At 45.9% G+C, this 18,780-nt stretch overlaps 1 protein-coding gene and 2 pseudogenes across 1 annotated transcript; all 3 read right to left on the bottom strand.

Annotated features, from left to right (window-relative positions):
- Positions 1 to 6,175: 6,175 nt before the first annotated feature.
- Positions 6,176 to 8,447, bottom strand: LOC105472532 (MICOS complex subunit MIC60 pseudogene; annotated as a pseudogene).
- LOC139363023 (MICOS complex subunit MIC60 pseudogene) lies at positions 6,179 to 7,029 on the bottom strand (annotated as a pseudogene).
- A 3,691-nt stretch (positions 8,448 to 12,138) lies between the features above and the next one.
- On the bottom strand, positions 12,139 to 15,030 carry LOC112425029 (keratin-associated protein 12-2-like). The gene has a single exon (XM_024790012.2). It carries the CDS (start codon positions 12,523 to 12,525, stop codon positions 12,145 to 12,147), a length of 381 nt encoding a protein of 126 aa, XP_024645780.1. The 5' UTR covers positions 12,526 to 15,030; the 3' UTR covers positions 12,139 to 12,144.
- Positions 15,031 to 18,780: the final 3,750 nt, after the last annotated feature.

The raw sequence follows: 18,780 nt of genomic DNA on the forward strand, positions 1-18,780 counted from the left end.
TCCTCCTCCTCGGCTTATGGATCACCTGCAGGAGGTGACGCACCTTGTTGGGATGAAAATCCAGATGCACTTTGCCCTAGCAGTCCCACCCCGAGAAGTCCTACCCCCAGAACACTAACAAACAGATTGTGGGATGGGTTTGCAAATGTTTTTATCAGCGCCATCTGTAATAGCAGACTCTTGGGAACAACAGGCCTGCCCATCTACTAGAGAGCATTTAACCTGAAGTAGAAACATCAGAATCCCAGGAAGCAGCCACGCTGGATACAGAATACACCCATGAGAAATGCAGAGGACCTTTGGCAACTCTATACAGAGTGGGAGACATAAGTCTCAGAAAATTACTCAGAATAATGCCCTTTTAATATCACTCAGAACCACTAAGTTAGAAAACACACATTTCAGGAATACAAAGAGATATGACTCAACTCGACTTTTTCTAGAAAGTAACAGAATAAGGGGCACACAATCCCAACAGTGGCTGCCCCAAGAAGTCCATGGTAAATTATTGATGATGTTCTAGTTTCTGTCAGGTAGTGGGTTCATGGTTCATAGGTTGGTGGGGGGGTTGTTACAATCATTAATAATCGATCAATAAAAAGTGGGCAGGCTCAAGATGGCTGAGTAGAGGCACCTGACACTTGCCTCTTCCACAAAGAAGAACCCAAAAGAGTAAGTAGGTAACAACATTTTGAATGGGACATCTAAGAGAGACACTGGAATTCAGCAGAGAAGTGACAGGAAATATGTGAGGCACAGAAGGAGAGGGAAGGGAGGCAGCTGGCCCAGTTGGAATCAGTCGGGAGCTCACAGAGACTCCCCAGTGCAGGGAAATGGTAAATGAGAGATTCCTAGCTGTCTACATTTCCACCATGGACTCAGCATGGACCTGAAACCCTAGCCATGGGAGAGCCTCTTGTCCTTCACAGGCCCTGAGACTTGCATAGGGATTTGCCAGGATGCTACATAATGGCATTGCTCCAGAGAAAGAGCCCACGCTGGGTCCCACACACCCACCAAGTCCTGAGCAGCCAGCTGTAGCATGGTGCCATTTTGAGAGCCCAGCCCCTAAAAGTCTGCATCCTGCCCTGGGTCCCAACAGATCCTGTATCTCCACATCCCTTCAGCCCTACTGAACCCCACAACCCCCACCAACCCAGAAGGGCTGCAGGAGTGCAATACCAGCTGGACACATCAATAAGGCAGGGGTTACCATGCACTTGCATGTACCCTGAGTACAGGCTTTCCACACCCACCATCATAAATTACCCCACACTATTCACCATAGCCTGTGTCCATGCATACTGTGTGGCCTGGCACTGCACCCCCAGTGCCCAAGCATACCATCTGGGGGCCTGGTGATCCCCCCCATGCAGTCTACCAATGCCGGCCATCTATGCACTCCTCCCAGGGACCTAGGGATGGGCCCACCCAGCCTGCCACTATCACCAGTGCCCACTTGCATGTGCCACCTGGGAGCTTGGGGACTGGCTTGCCTAGCCTGTCACAACCACCGCTAACATTAGTAAGTGCTTTCTGAGAGCCCAAAGGCCGTCCCACCATTGCTACTACCATCATCCATGTCAGACACACTGCCCAGTGGCCCAAGGACCCATCCATGCATCCATCCTACTGCTGCCACTGCTAGCACACAAGCAAGCTGTCTGGAGGCCCAAGAATCAGCCTGCCTGGACATGGTAACACCAGTGCCAGCATATGCTACTCAGGGGCCTAAGGACAGGCACATTTGGCCCACTGCTGCCAACACCGGGGCCTGGGATCTGGCTAACCTGGTATTTCTGACCCCAGAAAAGCCTCACCACAGCCTCCACTGACAATCACAGCCAAACCGCTGAGCAAATCACAAACACTACTGATGCTGTTCATAGCCAAAGAAATCATACACAGACTAAACTACTGCATGCACCCAGAATAATAGCTAAAGTATCCCACCCAGCCACCACCATAGACATATCTTCAGGAAAAAGTCTTTTCATAAAAAAACCAGTCCCCAAAATTGGAAGAAGTGATTGTTACGTCAGATGTGCAGATATCAACATCTGAGGACTCAAGAAACGTGAAAAAACAAGGAAATGTCACACCTCCAAAGGGACACAAGAATTGTGCAGCAGATTCAAATGAAAAAGAAATGTGTGAATTAGCAGAAAAAGAATTCAAAATAGTGATATTAAAGACATTCTGTGAGATATAAGAGAACACAGATAAACAATACAAATAAACTGAAAAACAATTCAGGATATGAATGAGAATAACCAAAGAGACAGACATCATAACCGAAGAATCAAACAGAAATCCTGGAAATGAATAATTCAATAAATGAAATAAAAAGTCCATTTGAGAGCTTCAACAATACAGCAGATCAAGCAGAAGAAAAAATTTCAGAAGTTGAAGACTGGTCTTTTTAAACAACTCAGTCAAAAAGAAAAAAAGAATAAACAAAGCCTATCTGACATATGGAAAACTATAAAGTGAGCAAATATTCTAATATTGGATGTTCCAGAAAACAAAGAGAAGCCCAGCCCAAAGGCATAGAAAACCTATTTAGCAAAGTGATAGGTGAAAATTTCCCTAGTCTAGTAAGAGATTTAAACATTCAGATGCAGAAAGCTCAGAGATCCTGATATGGTTTGGAATTCTATCTCTGCCAAAATCCCATGTTGAATTGTTATCCTCAGTGTTGGAGAAGGGGCTGAGGGGGAGGTGATTGGATCATGGGGGCAGATTTCCCCCTTGCAGTTCTCATGATAGTAAGTTCTCATGAGGCCTGTTTGTTTAAAAATGTGTAACACCCCCCCCCCCCATTTTCTCTCTTCCTCCTGCTCCAGCCATGTAGGACATTTCGGCTTCCCATTTACCTTTTGCCATAATTATAAGTTTCCTGAGGCTTCCCAAACCACACTTCCTGTACAGCCTGCAGAACCATGAGCCAATTAATCCTCTTTTCTTTATAAATTACCCAGTCTCAGGTAGTTCTTTATAGCAATGCAAGAACGTACTAACACAGATCAACAAATAGATACAATTCAAAAAGTTCTTTTCCATGGCACATTATAGTCAAACTGTCAAAAGTCAAAGACAAGGAGAGAATTCTAAAAATAGAAAGAAGAAAGCAACTAGTCGTATATAAGGCAACCCCCATCAGACTAACAGTGGATTTCTCAGCAGAAACCTTACAGGTCAGGAGAGAATGGGATGATATATTCAAAGTGCTGAAAGAAAGAAACTGATAGCCAAGGATACTATACTTAGCAAAATTATCCTTCATAAATAAACAGAAATAAAGTCTTTCGTGGACAATCAAAAGCTGAGGGTATTCATCACCACTGGACTGGCCACATAGGAAATTCTTAAGAGAATATTACAATTCTAAATCTATATGCCCCCAACACCAAAAGAGCCAGATATACAAGCAAATATTATTAGATCTAAAGGAGGAGATAGACTCCAATACAATAACAGTTGAGGACTTCAACACCCCACTCTCACCAGTAGATATATCATCCAAACAGAAAATCAACAACAACAACAAAAAATTGGATTTAAACTGAACTTTAAAACAAATGGACCTAATAGGCATTTAAAGAACATTTCATCCAACAGCTGCAGAATACACATTCTTCTCATAAGCACATGGAACATTATCCAGGACAGACCTTATGTTTGACCACAAAACAAGTCTCAACTAACTTTAAAAAATCAAAATCATATCAAGTATCTTCGCAGACCACAATAATTAAAACTGGATATCAGTAACAAGAAGAGCTTTGGAAACTGTACAAATATGTGGAAACTGAACGACATGCTCCTAAATGACTATTGGGTTAATGAAGACATTAATAAGGAAATCAAAAAATTTCTCAAAAAAAAAAAAAAAGGGAAACACAACATATCAAAACCTATAGGCTACAACAAAAACAGTGCTAAGAGGGATATTAGTAGTAATAAATGCCTACATCAAAAAGGCAGATGTGGTGGTGCCTATAGTCCCAGCTACTAGGGAGGTTGAGGTGAGAGGATCACTTGAACCCAGGAATTTAAGGCCAGTCTGAGCAACACAGTAAGACTCCATCTCAAAAAGAAAAGTAAAAAGATTTCAAATAAACGATCTAATGATGCACCTCAAGGAACTAGAAGAGCAAGAACAAACCAAATCTAAAATTAGTAGAAGGAAAGAGACAATAAAGAATATAGCTAAACAAAATAGACTTTTAAAAAATACAAAGAATTAACAAAACAAAAAGTTGGTCTTTTAAAAAGATAAACAAAATCAATAAACAGCTAGCTAGGCTAACCAAGTGAAAAAGAAAGAAGACCCCAATACACAAAATCAGAAATGAAAAAGGAGACATTACAACTGATACCATGGAAATACCAAAGATCATCTGGCTGGGCACAGTGACTCATGCCTGTAATCTTAGCACTTTGGGAGGCCAAGGCAGGTAGATCACTTGAGCCCAAGAGTTTGAGACCAGCCTTGGCAACATGGCAAATGCCCAACTCTATAAAAAATACAAAAATTAGGCCGGGCGCGGTGGCTCAAGCCTGTAATCCCAGCACTTTGGGAGGCCGAGACGGGCGGATCACGAGGTCAGGAGATTGAGACCATCCTGGTTAACATGGTGAAACCCCGTCTCTACTAAAAAATGCAAAAAACTAGCCGGGCGAGGTGGCGGGCGTCTGTAGTCCCAGCTACTCGGGAGGCTGAGGCAGGAGAATGGCGTGAACCCGGGAGGCGGAGCTTGCAGTGAGCTGAGATCCGGCCACTGCACTCCAGCCTGGGCGACAGAGCGAGACTCTGTCTCAAAAAAAAAAAAAAAATACAAAAATTAGCTAGTTATGGTGGCACATGCCTGTAGTCTCAGATACTCAGAAGGCTGAGGTGGGAGGATCACCTGAGCCCAGGAGGTCAAGGCTGTGGTGAGCCATGACCACGCCATGATTAGGTCACTGCACTCCAGCCTGGGTGACAAAGGGAGACCCTGTCTTTAAAATATATATATATTTTTTTAATATATATTTTAAATATATAATTATAAAATATATTTTTTATATATAATATATACTTATATTTTATATATAAAAGATTATCAGAGACTATATTCTAAAAAGCTGGAAAATCTAGAGGAAATGAATATTTTCCTGGACATATACAACCTACCAAGATTGAATCAAAAAGAAATAGAAAACCTGAACACACCAATAATGAGTAACAAGATTGAATCAGTAATAAAAAGTCTCCCAGCAAAGAAGAGCCCAGGCCTGAATGGCTTCACTGCCAAATTATACCAAACACATGAAGAACCAACACTAATTCTCCTCAAATTGTTCCAAAAAATTGAAGAGGAGGGAATTCTTCTTAACTCATTCTATGAGGCCAACATTACCTTGATACCAAAACCAGACAAAAGCACAGTAAAAAAAGTACAGACCAATATCCCTAATGAACATAGATGCAAAACTCCTCAACAAAATACTAGCAAACTGAATCCAGCAGACCATCGAAAAGATAATATACCATGATCAAGTGGAAATTATCACACAGATGCAAGGGTGACTCAACATACACAAATCAATAAACATGATACATCACAGCAACAGAATGAAGGACAGAAAGTATATGAGCATCTCAATAGATGCAGAAGAAGCATTTGACAAAATTCAATATCCTTCATGATAAAAATTCTCAACAAACTATGCACAGAAGAAACATACCTCAAAATAATAAAGGCCATGTATGACAAACCCACAACTAACATCATATTAAATGGAAAAAAGCTGAAAGCCTTTCTTCTATGAACTGAATGAGACAAGGATGCATTTTTTTTTTTTTTCAGTTTTCATCTTGTTTATTCAGTTTGCTCCGAGGGCAAAATCAACAGTAGTAGAGATCACAAACATTATTTTGATTGGCCTCACAAGTCTGATCAGTAAAACCTGAAAAACAGAAAATGTTACCTGAGTTGCAAAGAAAGCACTCCTGGAGTTCACTAGCGTGATAGCAAGTGGAAAGAATATAAATGCAACAGGTGTTCACATTTAGAACAGTACTTGTAAACCTGCTCATTTCTAGACAATGCTGGGACCCTTGTTGCAAACCCATCATATATCACTGCTGATTTCGACATGAAATACGACTTTACGAAAATCTTCCTAGACCTTACTCTGGCTGCATTTGAGTGGTTCCTACGCCTACGGCACTGGCATATGCTGTCAAGATTTCCACTGTTTTGTTTCTAGGGTCATTCGGGCTTCCTTCAGCCAGTCCTGTGCCACTCGTCTGGATTCCCACTTCGGCTGATTGACAAACTTTGCTGCTAGCTCTAGATCACCATGCTCAATGCAATAGGAGGCGTATGACAGTAATTTAAATGTGTTTATATCCTCAGGTCAGAGCTCCGGGGGCGGATTCAGTTGCTGAGGCAGGAATAGAAGCAGGGACTGTAGGTAGGAGAGGAAGTACTGACACAAGCTATTGCTGGTTTCATCAATCATTGCTACCCTTTGGGCCAGTTTTTGAACAGTATAAAAGCAGGCTCTAAGGGTCTCTTCACTGTACACTCTACGGGTCAGGGACTCTGGAGGGATGGCTGTGGTTAAAGTTTGGGTAAATTCATTATCAGAACAGTTGGCTTTGATGGCCTCAACTGCACTACCCAGTGGGACAGTAGGCGTTTCTGCAGATGAGGTCTGCATGCCGTACTTTAATGCCTCCACTGAAAGCCAGAGTTGGTAGGCTTTTCTGGCTTCCTCTTCAGCAACTGCATGACTCTGAACAACCTGTTCAATTCCTCTGAGTCTGGCATAGTCAGTGTTTATATCCAGAGTAAAGTTGTCAACTTGCTCTTGACTGAGACGACAAAACTGTAATTCTTGTTCTGAGAGTTTCTCAGACAGGTTCTACTCAAATTCACACTTCAGTTCCTGTTCTTGTACCCTAAGGACATCTCGCAAGTGATCAGTGTGGGCAGCGGCCTGTCAGTGAAGCTGGGTTCTCATTTCATTCTCCATGGCGTCTCTGACTTCCTCTATCTTTCTGTCCTATTCAGACTGCATTTTACTTCTGTGATGTTCTAATGCTTTTGCTGCTGCAGAGTCAAATGCCTGCTTTTCTTCCAGCTTTTGTTTCTCCAAGGCTAATGTGATGTGCTGCTTTTCTGTGGCCATCTGTTCTGCTAGCTCTCTGTTCAGCTGGTCGATATGACGATGTGCATGAGCAATCAGGGAGTTCAGATCATCAGTAGAGAGTTTGTCCGCTAGGTCAGAAACACTCGTTCCTTTCCACCCAGGAAGGACTTCTGGAGTAATGAAATCATCCCAAGCTTGGACCACCAGCTCATGATACTGAGATACCACCTTAGCCTCAAATTGAGCTGCTTGGACCTTTTTGACCACATTATCCAGATCAACTATCGTGTTGTGAAGTTTAAATGAGGCTTGGCCCCAGCAACCTCCTCTTTCTTTGCATTTTCAGTCACACTTTTCATCTTCTCTAACTCTTCTTTGGCTTTGAGAAGGGCATCAGCAGCTTCCTCTACTGCCTTTCCGCCTTCTTTCAATGCACCCTGCACTGTGCGCCACTTAGCAGACTTCTTCTTGCCCTCAATCTCAGAATTGTCCGTGGCAGCTTTCAATATGTTGGAGTGCGCATTGACAGCCTGGACCGCAGCGTTCTGAGCTGAAATAGCCTGCAGAGTGACACTTGGAGTTTGCCTCAGAGCATCTTCTAAGCTCTTGGCTAGAGACTCAATTTTAACTTGTTCTTGTTTTTCCTGTTGTGCAAGGCAAGCTGCAACTTCTTCAGGTGCTCGTTCCCTTACAGAAGATGAGGATGCTTCTTCTGAAAGTGGAGGGGTGTGGGTTTTCCTTCACCAATTTCAGGGTGATCAGTTTTTAAAGATTCCTCATGCTGAACCCCAGGGACCAACAGCGTATCACCTGCTGTTGCTGAAGCTGGAGTATCTCCCTTTGGCTTTTGGAGTTGTGAGGCAGGCTATTTAGACTTTTGTTACTTCCAATACACTAGAGATTTTTGGTGGACCAGACTGAATCAATTTCTTTGGCAATGGAACATTATAAGATGTGGAACCAAGAACCATCTCGAAGAGTTTGTCTGAGTAAGGTATGGTTTTCTCCACACTTTCCCGGAAATGGGAATCCCATTTGGCATACAGGATAGTGCCACCAATACCTCCACCAACAAAGAAGAGGCCAGCTCCAGCAATTTTGCCAGTAGTCAACCCAGAGCTGCCTGAAATAGAGTATCTGTGGCATGGTCGCAATGGGCGGAGGACAAACTTCCCACAGAGACAACTCTGGGCAGCGGGGGTCACACCTGATAACTGACAGGCCCACAGAATCTCTGTCGAGCAGACAGTGCTGCTGGTGGACACGGGAGCTGCCATAGCGGCATGAGTAAGTAGAGGCATGCGTGCATATGTCAAGGATGCCTATTTTAATCACTCCTATTGACATGGTTTGGATCTGTGTCCCCACCCAAATCTCATATTTAATTGTAATCCCCAGTGCTGGAGGTGGGGCCGGGTGGGAGGTGATTTGATCATGAGGGCCATTTCTCATGAATGGTTTAGCACTGTCCCTGTTGGAGGTGTTGTCATAATAGTGAGTTCTTGTGAGATCTGGTTGTTTAAAAGTGTGTGGCACCCTGTACCACCCCACACCGCTCCAGACATGTGAAGCATTGGTGCCCCTCTTGCCTTCTGCCATGATTGTAAGCTTCCTGAGGCTGCCCCAGAAGCAGAAGCCTCTATGGTTCCTGTATAGCCTGCAGAACTATGAACCAATTAAACCTCTTTTCTTTATAAATTACCCAGTCTCAGGTATAGCTTTATAGCAATGTAAGAATGGACAAATACACCTATTCAACATAGTACTGGAAGCCCAAGCCAGTGCAATCAGGTAAGAGATAGAAATAAAAGCCATCCCAATTGGAATAGAGGAAGTCAAATGGTCCCTCTTTGCACATGACATGATTTTATATTTAGGAAAACCTAAAGACTCCACCAAAAATCTCTTAGAACTGATAAACAAATTTAGTAAAGTTGCAGGATACAAAATCAACATATAAAAATCAATAGTGTCTTGATACACCAATAACAAACTAGTTGACAAAGTAAGCAAAAAGGCAATCCATGAAGGCTAAAACAACTCTATCTTGGATGCTAATCTGCCATATGGACTTCTAGTTAACCTGTTCTTGGAAGGCCTCTAAGATTTCCAGTTTAATCTACTGTTCATTGTATAAGAGCACATACTATAAATCTTGCTTCAAAACAACCTTGATGTTATTGTACTTCAATTGATTACAGAGCCCTTCTAAATCACGTATGCCCTTTCCTTATGGTATATAAGCCTTGGGTGTGGATGGGGTAATGGCACAGGGATCCGCCAACTTATCTTATCACCACCCAAGTCACACATGGCTTCTGTTTTAAGTCCTTATTAAATGTTTCTTTCTGAGAAACTGGATCTGTCAGCCTCTTTCTGTGGCCTCTCAGCTTCCTTGAACTTTGGGGGTAGGTTTACACAGACCTGCCCACCATGGAACACAATCTCATTCACAATAGCTATTTTAAAAATAAAATACCTGGCAATAAATATAACCAAGGATGTGAAAGACCTCTGCAAGGAAAACTACAAAACACTGATAAAATAAATTGAAGAAGACACAAACAAATGGAAAGACATTCCATGTTCATGGATCAGAAGAAATGACATTGTTAGAATGATCATACTGCCCAAAGCAATCAACAGACTCAATGCATTCTCTATCAAAATGCCAATGACATGTTTCACAGAAGTAGAAAAAACAGTCCTAAAACTCATATGGAACCAAAAAAACCCTGTAGGCATCACACCACTTGACTTCAAAATATATTACAAGGCTAAACAGCATAGTATTGGTATAAAACCAGACACATAGATCAATGGAACAGAATAGAGAACCCAGAAATAAATCCATATATTTACAGCCAATTGATTTTCAACAAAGGTGCCAAAAATGTACAATACAGAAAAAAAAAAAAACCTCAATAAATGGTGCTGGGAAAACTGCATAGCCACATGCAGAAGAATGAAACTGGATCCCTACCTCACATCATATACAGAAATCAACTCAAGATGGATCAAAGCCTTAAACATAAGCCTGAAAACCATAAAGCTACCAGAAGAAAACATAAATGAAATGCTCCAGGACATCGGTCTAGGCGAACAGTTTATAGCTCAGACTACAAAAACACAGGCGACAAAAACCAAAATAGACAAGTGAGATTATATTAAACTGAAAAGCTCTGCACAGCAAAGGGAACAATCAACAGAGTGAAGAGACAACCTGTTAAATGGGAGAAAATATTTGTAAACTATGCATCTGAAAAGTGACCAATATCCAGAATAGGTAAGGAACTCAAACAACTCAACAACAACAACAACAACAACAACAACAAAACAAATAATTCCACTGATAAATGGGCAAAGCACCTGAATAGGCATCTCCCAAAAGAAGACATACAAGTGGCCAACAGGTATGCAAAAAAAAAAAACAAAAAACAAAAAACAAAAAACAAAAAAAACTCAACATCACACTAATCATCAGGGAACTGAAGTCAAAACTAGAATGAGATAGCATCATCTTACCCCAATTAGAATGGCTATTATCAAAAAGACAAAAAATAACAGATGCCAGTAAAGATGTGGAGAAAAGAGAACTCATACTTCATTTGTGGAAGTGTAAATTAGTACAGCCATTATCAAAAACAGTACAGAGCTTTCTCAGAAAACTAAAATAAAACTACCATACTATCCAGAAATCCTGCTACTATTTATTCAAAGGATAGGGAATTGGCGTATCAAAAAGATACCTGCACCCCCATGTTTATTGCAGCACTATTCACAATAGCAAAGATACAGATTCAACCTAAGTGTCTATCAATAAATAAATGAATCAAGATACTGTGGCATATATTCACAATGGAATCTTATTCGGCCATAAAAAAGAATGAAGTCATGCCATTTGCAGCAACATGGATGGAACCAAAGGTCACTGAAGACAAATATTACATGTTCTCACTCACATGTGGGAGTTTACAAAGTTGATCCCGTGGAAGTAGAGTAGAATGATATTACCAGAGTTGAAGAGGGGTGTGTGTTAGAGGGGAAGTGAGTTTGGTTAATAGGTACAAACATGCAGTTACACAGAAAGAATAAGTTCTAGTATTTGATATCAGCATAGGGTGACTACAGTTAACCATGTATTATATGTCTCACATCAGCTGGAAGAGAGAGTGTAAAATGTTCTCAACACGGAGAAGTGATAGACAAGGTGATGAATATCCTGATTTCATCATTACATATCCTCTGTGTGTAAAGTATCACATATACCCCATAAATACATAAAGATATTATGTATCAATTTTTTAAAAGTGCCATATGTGGACCAGTGATGGGAGTGTGTGCTGCAGAACTAATCCAGTTCTGTAAACCCGAGATCCTCCGCAACCTGGGAACAGGACGTCCACCAACCACATGGGAAAACCTGATCCTCGGTCCTCTGAGGCTTTGGCCATCAGTGCAGGGCTTGCTGGCCTGGAGCAGGAGTGGACAGCCAGTGGGGAAGACCACTCACTCCACCACGGGCGGGTAAGTCACAGCTGTGGCCACTGCACCTGGGCCCTGGGAGTCCTGGGCGAGACCATATGGGCATCTTTAGCCGTGCCCTCCACCCGGGACACCACCTTCTGATGAGGATTGTGTGAAGGGACCACTGAAGAAGGTTTAGCAGCAAATTCTATGTAATCAGAAGAATAGACAGCGGGGAGTATGGAAATAAAAAACAAAGACCAGAAACGCAGAGCTGCATAGGGAAAGCTGGTTTATTTGGTTCTCGTGGGGTCAGAGAATGACTCTGGGACCCCGGACTTCCCTGGGGGGATGGGCAAGGTCAGCAAGGGCTCCAGATCATTCTGTCATATTCTCGATCCAGAATTCAGAGGGTTCACTAAGCATGCTTTTCACCTGCCCCATGTGCAGAAGACCAACTGAGGACTCATCCAGGGAGTGTGCAGGTGTGGCCTCATCTGCACTGGGAGCAGCGGGTCTGGAGATTCATGGTCAGCAGCAGGAAGGGATGCCGCAGGAGATGGGTCTGCAGAGGACGCTGGCGCAGGAGGGCTGGCAGCACCCGGAGGACTGGCAGGAGGGAGCCACATACACGACGGGCCTGCAGCTCACAGGCACACACACGGAGGACTGGCAGGAGGGGGCCGCATACACAACGGGCCTGCAACTCACAGACAAGCACACAGAGGACTGGCAGCTCACAGGCAGACACACGGAAGACTGGCAGCTCACAGGCACACACACGGCTGGCTTGCAGCTCACGGGCACACACACGGAGGACTGGCAGCCCACAGGCACGCAGCAGGATGCCTGGCAGGGACTGGACACGCAGCAGGCTGGCTGGCAGCCTGAGGAGCAGCTGGTATGGCACATGGTGGTGTGTGGCTGGATAAGGTCGAGGCAGAGGGCAGTGATGTCTGGGGACAGCTTCCCTGGGCAGCCTTTATACCTGGACCCAGGCGTCCCCACAGCACAGAAGCACGCACCTGTTGTCTTCCTTGTTTTTCTTCCTCAAGGCTGTTTTCTGGAACCCAGTTTTCTGTTGTAGATGCTCATGTTTTTTATTTGGCCCTTTGTTTCATGACTAATTGCACCTTCTTCAAGCTCTTGTTACATCTGGAACCTGCCCAAATTTATTGGTGATGCACAGGCAGTTTTAGCTCCACCTGCCTGATAGCTGCCTCCCTTCATTAGTTCCACACTGAAGCAGACATGAGTGGTACCCAAAAAACCTCCTCGAACCACAACTTCTGTTGCATCAACCAGAAACTTTGGGGAAGAGACCAGAACTGAATATAGACAATGTAATCACACTGGGAAACCTGCTGGAGTGAGTGATGCAAAACTGGCTACTCTATCAACCATACAGTTGAGATTTAGGAGACTCTCGTTTTCAGGCAGCGGTTAACCAGCAGTGCAGACTGTGATTCCTGAGAGAGAAGAAACTTAGGAGATAAACTCCCACTTCCCAGCTCTCTGCTGGGGCAGGCTTCCAAAATGCAGTGTCACCAGCTGCAGTCTGAGCAAAATACAATGGTCCAACTCTGCCAAGGAGGAAGGGCCAGTGCCCATGCAGTTGAAGCCCTGGAGTCCAAGGAGCAGAGAAGCGGAAAGAAGGGTCCATGTGGAGAGCAGCCCTCGCAGTGTGGGAGTTGACTGTGAATCTGTGGGATGGGCAGGGCTGTGTATTCCCAGGGCAAGGCCACCACAGGCTCACCAGAGAGAAGCTGCTGGAGGATTAAGAGTGAAGCCCCCACTCCAGCCCCCACACCAACATCCAGCCGAGACCCCCTACAGCCTGGCACCAAATGAGTAAGGACCAGACTAGAGTGAGACCCGCCCATATGGTCACATATGGTCTTACGTGACCTAATCACCAAGTAACCCATTTTAAAGGTTAGGTGTCTTACGAGTCGATTACAGAAGAACAAGGACGCGTCTTTGATATTTACCTGCTCCTTTACCTCCCCCCATGCCCTCTACTCCTTCCTGCAGGTCAGGGCCCACCTGGCCTCATCCTAGTCAACCTAAAGCACATCCGTGCACGTTGCGTGCATTCTGGCTTGGCGTACACAATGGAGCGATCTGCCAGGCAAATTATGCGCACAGCCATGAAGTATAACCTGGGATTGGACCTGAGAACAGCTGCCTATGTCAATGCCATTGAGAAAGTCTTCAAAGTGTACAATGAAGCTGGTGTGACCTTCACGTAGATGGATCGTGGCTGACTTCCTCACTACCCTCTTCACCTGTAACTTCTGCAGACCTATCACAAGTTTACATGTAACCACAGAAATCCCTTTCTCTCCTGACTCAGTAATAATGGATACCATTCTCAACAAGTCAATCCAAATCAGCCCCTGAAGGAAAAAGAAATTAAGGTTAGGGGATCCTGTACAAGCTGAGTATGAAAGTAGAAATCACCTACACCAGAGAGCCATTTTGGTATTTTGCCTTTAAATAAAGTCTCCTCCATCTGGCTGTGCAGCCTTGCTCTGTGGCTTTTCCCAACACAATCAGTGCTATTGCTGGGGAAGGGACAGTCAAGAGCAGTCAGTCGCTTGCTTATTTTGCTCTGGACGAGTCTGGGACACGCTGTAACTTTAACACATTTAAGAAGTAGGTGTGTGGCCTTTTCAGAAGGTGGCATGGTCCTCTAGTGAGTTCTTAGCATTTTATATCAGCAAAATAACTCAATTTTGCAGGTTGCAAACAAATATAAAAGCTGTTTCTGTTTATGAATTCTATTCTTTTAGAACAAAGTAAGTACATGCTGCTGTAATAAAATTGCCTTTAATCACTTAAAAAAAAAAAAAAAGAACATATGGTCACCATGGCTGCAACCAATTCTCTTGGTTTTTAAGTGTGATTCTGAGCTATAGTAGTGAAAGGAGTTGCCTGTGACAGGATTGAACTTGTGGCCTCACCCGGCTTGTCCCTAGGCCTTAAGGTCACTCCCACCACATGGCCACCGATCAGCTCTGGATCCGTAGACTTGTAAGTTCTGTCCACAGTTGTGAGACCCCACTTGGTCTTCAGCCTGGGAGGGGATTTCATTAACGTGGTGTCTGAGTTGTCCAAAGGCTCTGTGGCAGGAATCACCTGTATCCACCACCAGCAGGCACAGGAGGACCCACACGGGAGCAGAGGGTGCCCCTGGGAGCTGCCTGGGATGGAGGGAGTAGCTCTGCCCTGAGAGACGGCTCATCCCCTACCGTGTGACACCACCGTAGAATAAAGCGCTGTGGCCAATCCGTCAAGAGAACAGAGCTGGAGTGTGAGGAGGAACGTGCCACCCACACTCCTGCCCGCTGCTTCCCAAGTGCAGGAGCATCCTGGAATTTCACGCCAGCTCCTCACTCTCCCCCACGCTGCCTCTGCAGAGGTGAGACTGATCAGACCCTCAGCGTGGGAGAGGAACCAGACAGGAGTAGCTCAGGCCCCCCTCCATGATGGGTCCTCCTGGGCTCCGTCTGCAGAGGTGGCCTGTGGCCACTAGTGCTTCTCGTGTGAAGTGGGCTTTTCTGAGGTGTGGTGTCAGGAAGCCCACTGTGGTCACACGCCTGAGCCACCGATGTTTTCATCCATCTTCTCTGTCCCAGCTGGTTCAGGACTTCAGGATGAGTCACGTATTGAACCCTGAGCCCAGTATAATTTGGCACAGTGGTAACGACCACGGATTCCAGAGTGAAACTAAGCAGTCCAGATCCCTGCGTCTCTGCAGTGGCACGGACACGCACCCATCATGCAAATGATCTAGGACTTGCATGATCTGTAAAATGGGGTATCGGCCACCCCGAATGCTGGCAAAGATGAATGAGATAACCCCGTAAGATGCCAATCACAGCCTGGCACAGCGCTAGACCTCTGTGCATTATTGCTCCCCCAATAATCATCATTATTATTCCACAATATGGAGCCCAGTAGCTTGGCTCTCATTACTCGGGAAGACCCTGATGATGACTGAGCTCAGTCAAAACGGGGCCCCTGGTGCAGTGATTGTGACTGTGCTTGTGTTGAGTTCCAGACAGTATTTACAACAGGGGGACCCTGAACATCCATGAGGCGGGCCCCTGGCCTCACTGACAGCCCTTCACCAGCCACCCCCGGCTCTGTTTCCAGGAAACACATGGTCTGCTGAGTTGCAGGAGTCCCCAGCTCAGAGTTTCCTGAACTGAGTAACCTCAACAAGAAAACCCAGAGAGATCAACAGGAGAGGGCAGAGGAGAAGACACCAGGGCGCTTGCTGCCCGGACAACCATGGCCTGCCCTGGCTCCATGCTGCATCCCCACCACCTGCTGCCCACCCAGGGCTGTGGGACCTCCTGCTGCCACCTGGCCACCACCACCCCCGCCCCCACCGCGCAGCTGTGCTGTGCCGGCCCCTGTGTGAGGCGTCCACTTCCTGCCAGCTGGCCTGCCGCATGCTCAGGTCAGGCCTGTGAGTGGCCGCCTCCTGCCGGTCCTCCAGGTGCTGCCGGCCCTCCTGCCCCTTCCCTGGCCTGCAGACCTGTGACCTGCCACACCGGCCTGCTGCTGGCGGATTATCCTGATAACCGGCTCTCTGCTATTATTTACCAAAAGCCTTTCCCTTTATCCTATTATCACAATCCCCCTGCACTTCTCAGTCCCCAGTGACGAATCCATCTCCCGCCGTGGCTGGAATTTCCCCTGAACGTTCTTGTCCAGGAAGGCTTAGTTCCCTATCAAAAATACGTCTCTCTGCTCCTCAACACTGGGTCTTTTTAAAAATTTCCCTGAAACTGTTTCTCACTGTCCTTTGCCTTCCTGACCAAGACGATGTCAGCGCGGGGTCCTGTCGTGGGTCACTGCTCAGAGGTGGAGCTTGACCCTGGGATGTCAGGAAGCCGCTCTGGGAAAAGCTGTGGCTGAAACTGCTGAGTCCAAAGTGGGTGTTTCCTTCCCAGTGGTTTCAGACGAGGACTCTCACCCGGGGCTCTTTTGGAGCCTGGAAACCAAGCCTCAGGACAAAGGACTGTGGGAAGGAGGAGGCTGAGCCTGGGGAACCTGGTGGCTGACTTCGGGTGTCAGAAGGGCTTTTCCCCAGCACGCATTTCCCCAGAGGCTGGATTGGGGCCACTGAGCCAGTGTGACAGGGAAGCAGATTTCAGCTCAACAGGAGGAAGAGTCCCCTAAAAGCCAGGGCTCCCAGTGACATACTTGGAGCCTGGTGATTACTCAGCTTCTGGGTGCTGAGGGCTCTGAACGGCAGGCACACTTCTCCCACTGTGTCATGCCAGACAAAACCGGAATGGCCCATGTGTCCGTCAGCCAGTGGATGGATAAACAGCCTGACGCAGCAGTACAGTGCAATCCACACCAGCACTGAGGGCGGCATTCTTACGCACAATGGCAACAGGAACGCGTCGCAGAAACACCCGCGGGGTGGGATAGGCTGGCACAGGAGGACTTGCTGTATGATGCCATCTAAATGAGTTCTAAAACAAGGAGAACTCGTTTATGCTTTTAAAAATTCTCAGCAGCGGCCATCTCTGGGGGATTGGGTGAAGTTGACTGGGGAAGGCAGAAGAGTTCTGGGGAGGATGGTCAAGTCCAGGGTCCTGACGGGGTGTGAGAAGCCCACCATCCCCTGGGCCTTGAGGGGGCCTGGGTGACCTGTGTTGATGGATTGGCAAACTTCATCAAATGATACCCTTGAGGTTTGTCTCATTTCACACAAAAAACAAATGCTGAACTCGAGTTAATGGCACGTTGCTGAAGTGTGTGAGAGTAAAGTGCGCGGTTGCTGCGCCTCCTGCAGTGCATGTGAAATAAGATGTACGGACAGAGGCCGGCTCATGGGTGACTATCCGATCAAGCCGAGTGAGTGCCCTGCCAGGTGCAGATCCAGGGCCAGGCGCGTGGATGCCCACTGTTTAATTTTTACAACTTTTCTGTATGTTTCCGTTTTTCATAACCAAATGAAAATAAAGATCGTTTTTAAAAAGTAGTTAAGAAGATGAAAATAGTAAATGTTTTCATAAAAAGTAGAAGACACACACGGGATCTCTGCTTTGGAGAACTGGGGTACGATCAGAGGGAAGTGGGGTACACGCAGAGAACTGGGGTACCCAGCATTCAAGGAGAATAACGGTAGATTGCGGGTCAACCAAATGTCCCAGAAGCAGCAGGACAGTCATGAGGAAGCCAACACTCAAACAGCATGGCTGCCCCAGGGCAGGATGGCAGACCCGGCCCACCGTTCCCGTTTCCACCTTCTCAAGACCACCACAGGGGAAGGGAAATGAGTTTACCAAGGATGAGGGACTCCAGCAATGAAAAGGAAAGAGAGGGGTATGTGGACTGCTGGCCAGGGCAGAGGTGGGACCCACCTGCTCGGGAGCCCCATGCAGCTCTGCTTCCCAGCGAGCCCAGCAGAAGGAGAGTGGGGAGGGCTGCAGTGGAGAGGGGAACTGAAGGTGTGAGCACGGCACCCTCTGGCCAGGCCCCCCAAGGCCCTGAGGGTCACCAGGCACAATTCTCTCATGCTGGCCTTGGGCTTCCATCACTTTTACTCCAAAGTGATGCTGGCAATGGATGGACCTGCGCCCCAAGCATAGAGCACCAGGCCAACCTCCCCACTTAAGTGGGGGCTCCTCCAGCAGCAAACAGACCACATATACAGCAGGAGAGGAGCCCAGGCAGCCCGGAACCACCCTCGCCCCAGCCAGGAGGGAAGCCGGGACCACCCCTCTCTCCAGCCAGGAGGGGAGCCGGAACCACCCCTCACCCCAACCAGGAGAGAAGCCGGCAGCACAAAAAGCAAGACCAAGATAAACTAACATATCATGGCACCCAGGGGAAACCAATGGTTTAAGGAACTTAAAAAATCCTAAATACACTTAGACATTCAGGAAGATGTTACATCTATCAAACAAGAACAAGATGCTTTGAAAATGAACAATTAGAACAATGATCCCCAAAATGTCATAGATATTAAACATCTCATTCATATCTAATATTAAACAGAGAGGCTTAAAGGTGATTGTATTAGGGTTCCCTTAGAGGGACAGAACTAATAGAATATATATGTGTGTGTGTGTGTGTGTGTGTGTGTGTGTGTGTGTGTGAATATATATGAATAAAATGAATGGAAAAATCCTAGAT

This window comes from Macaca nemestrina, chromosome 4, assembly GCF_043159975.1.
Source record: "Macaca nemestrina isolate mMacNem1 chromosome 4, mMacNem.hap1, whole genome shotgun sequence".
NCBI lineage: Eukaryota > Metazoa > Chordata > Mammalia > Primates > Cercopithecidae > Macaca > Macaca nemestrina.

What these genes read in the sequence shown, in the direction of transcription:
- LOC112425029 (XM_024790012.2), bottom strand. Translation starts at nt 12,525, where the DNA reads ATGTGCCATACCAGCTGCTCCTCAGGCTGCCAGCCAGCCTGCTGCGTG.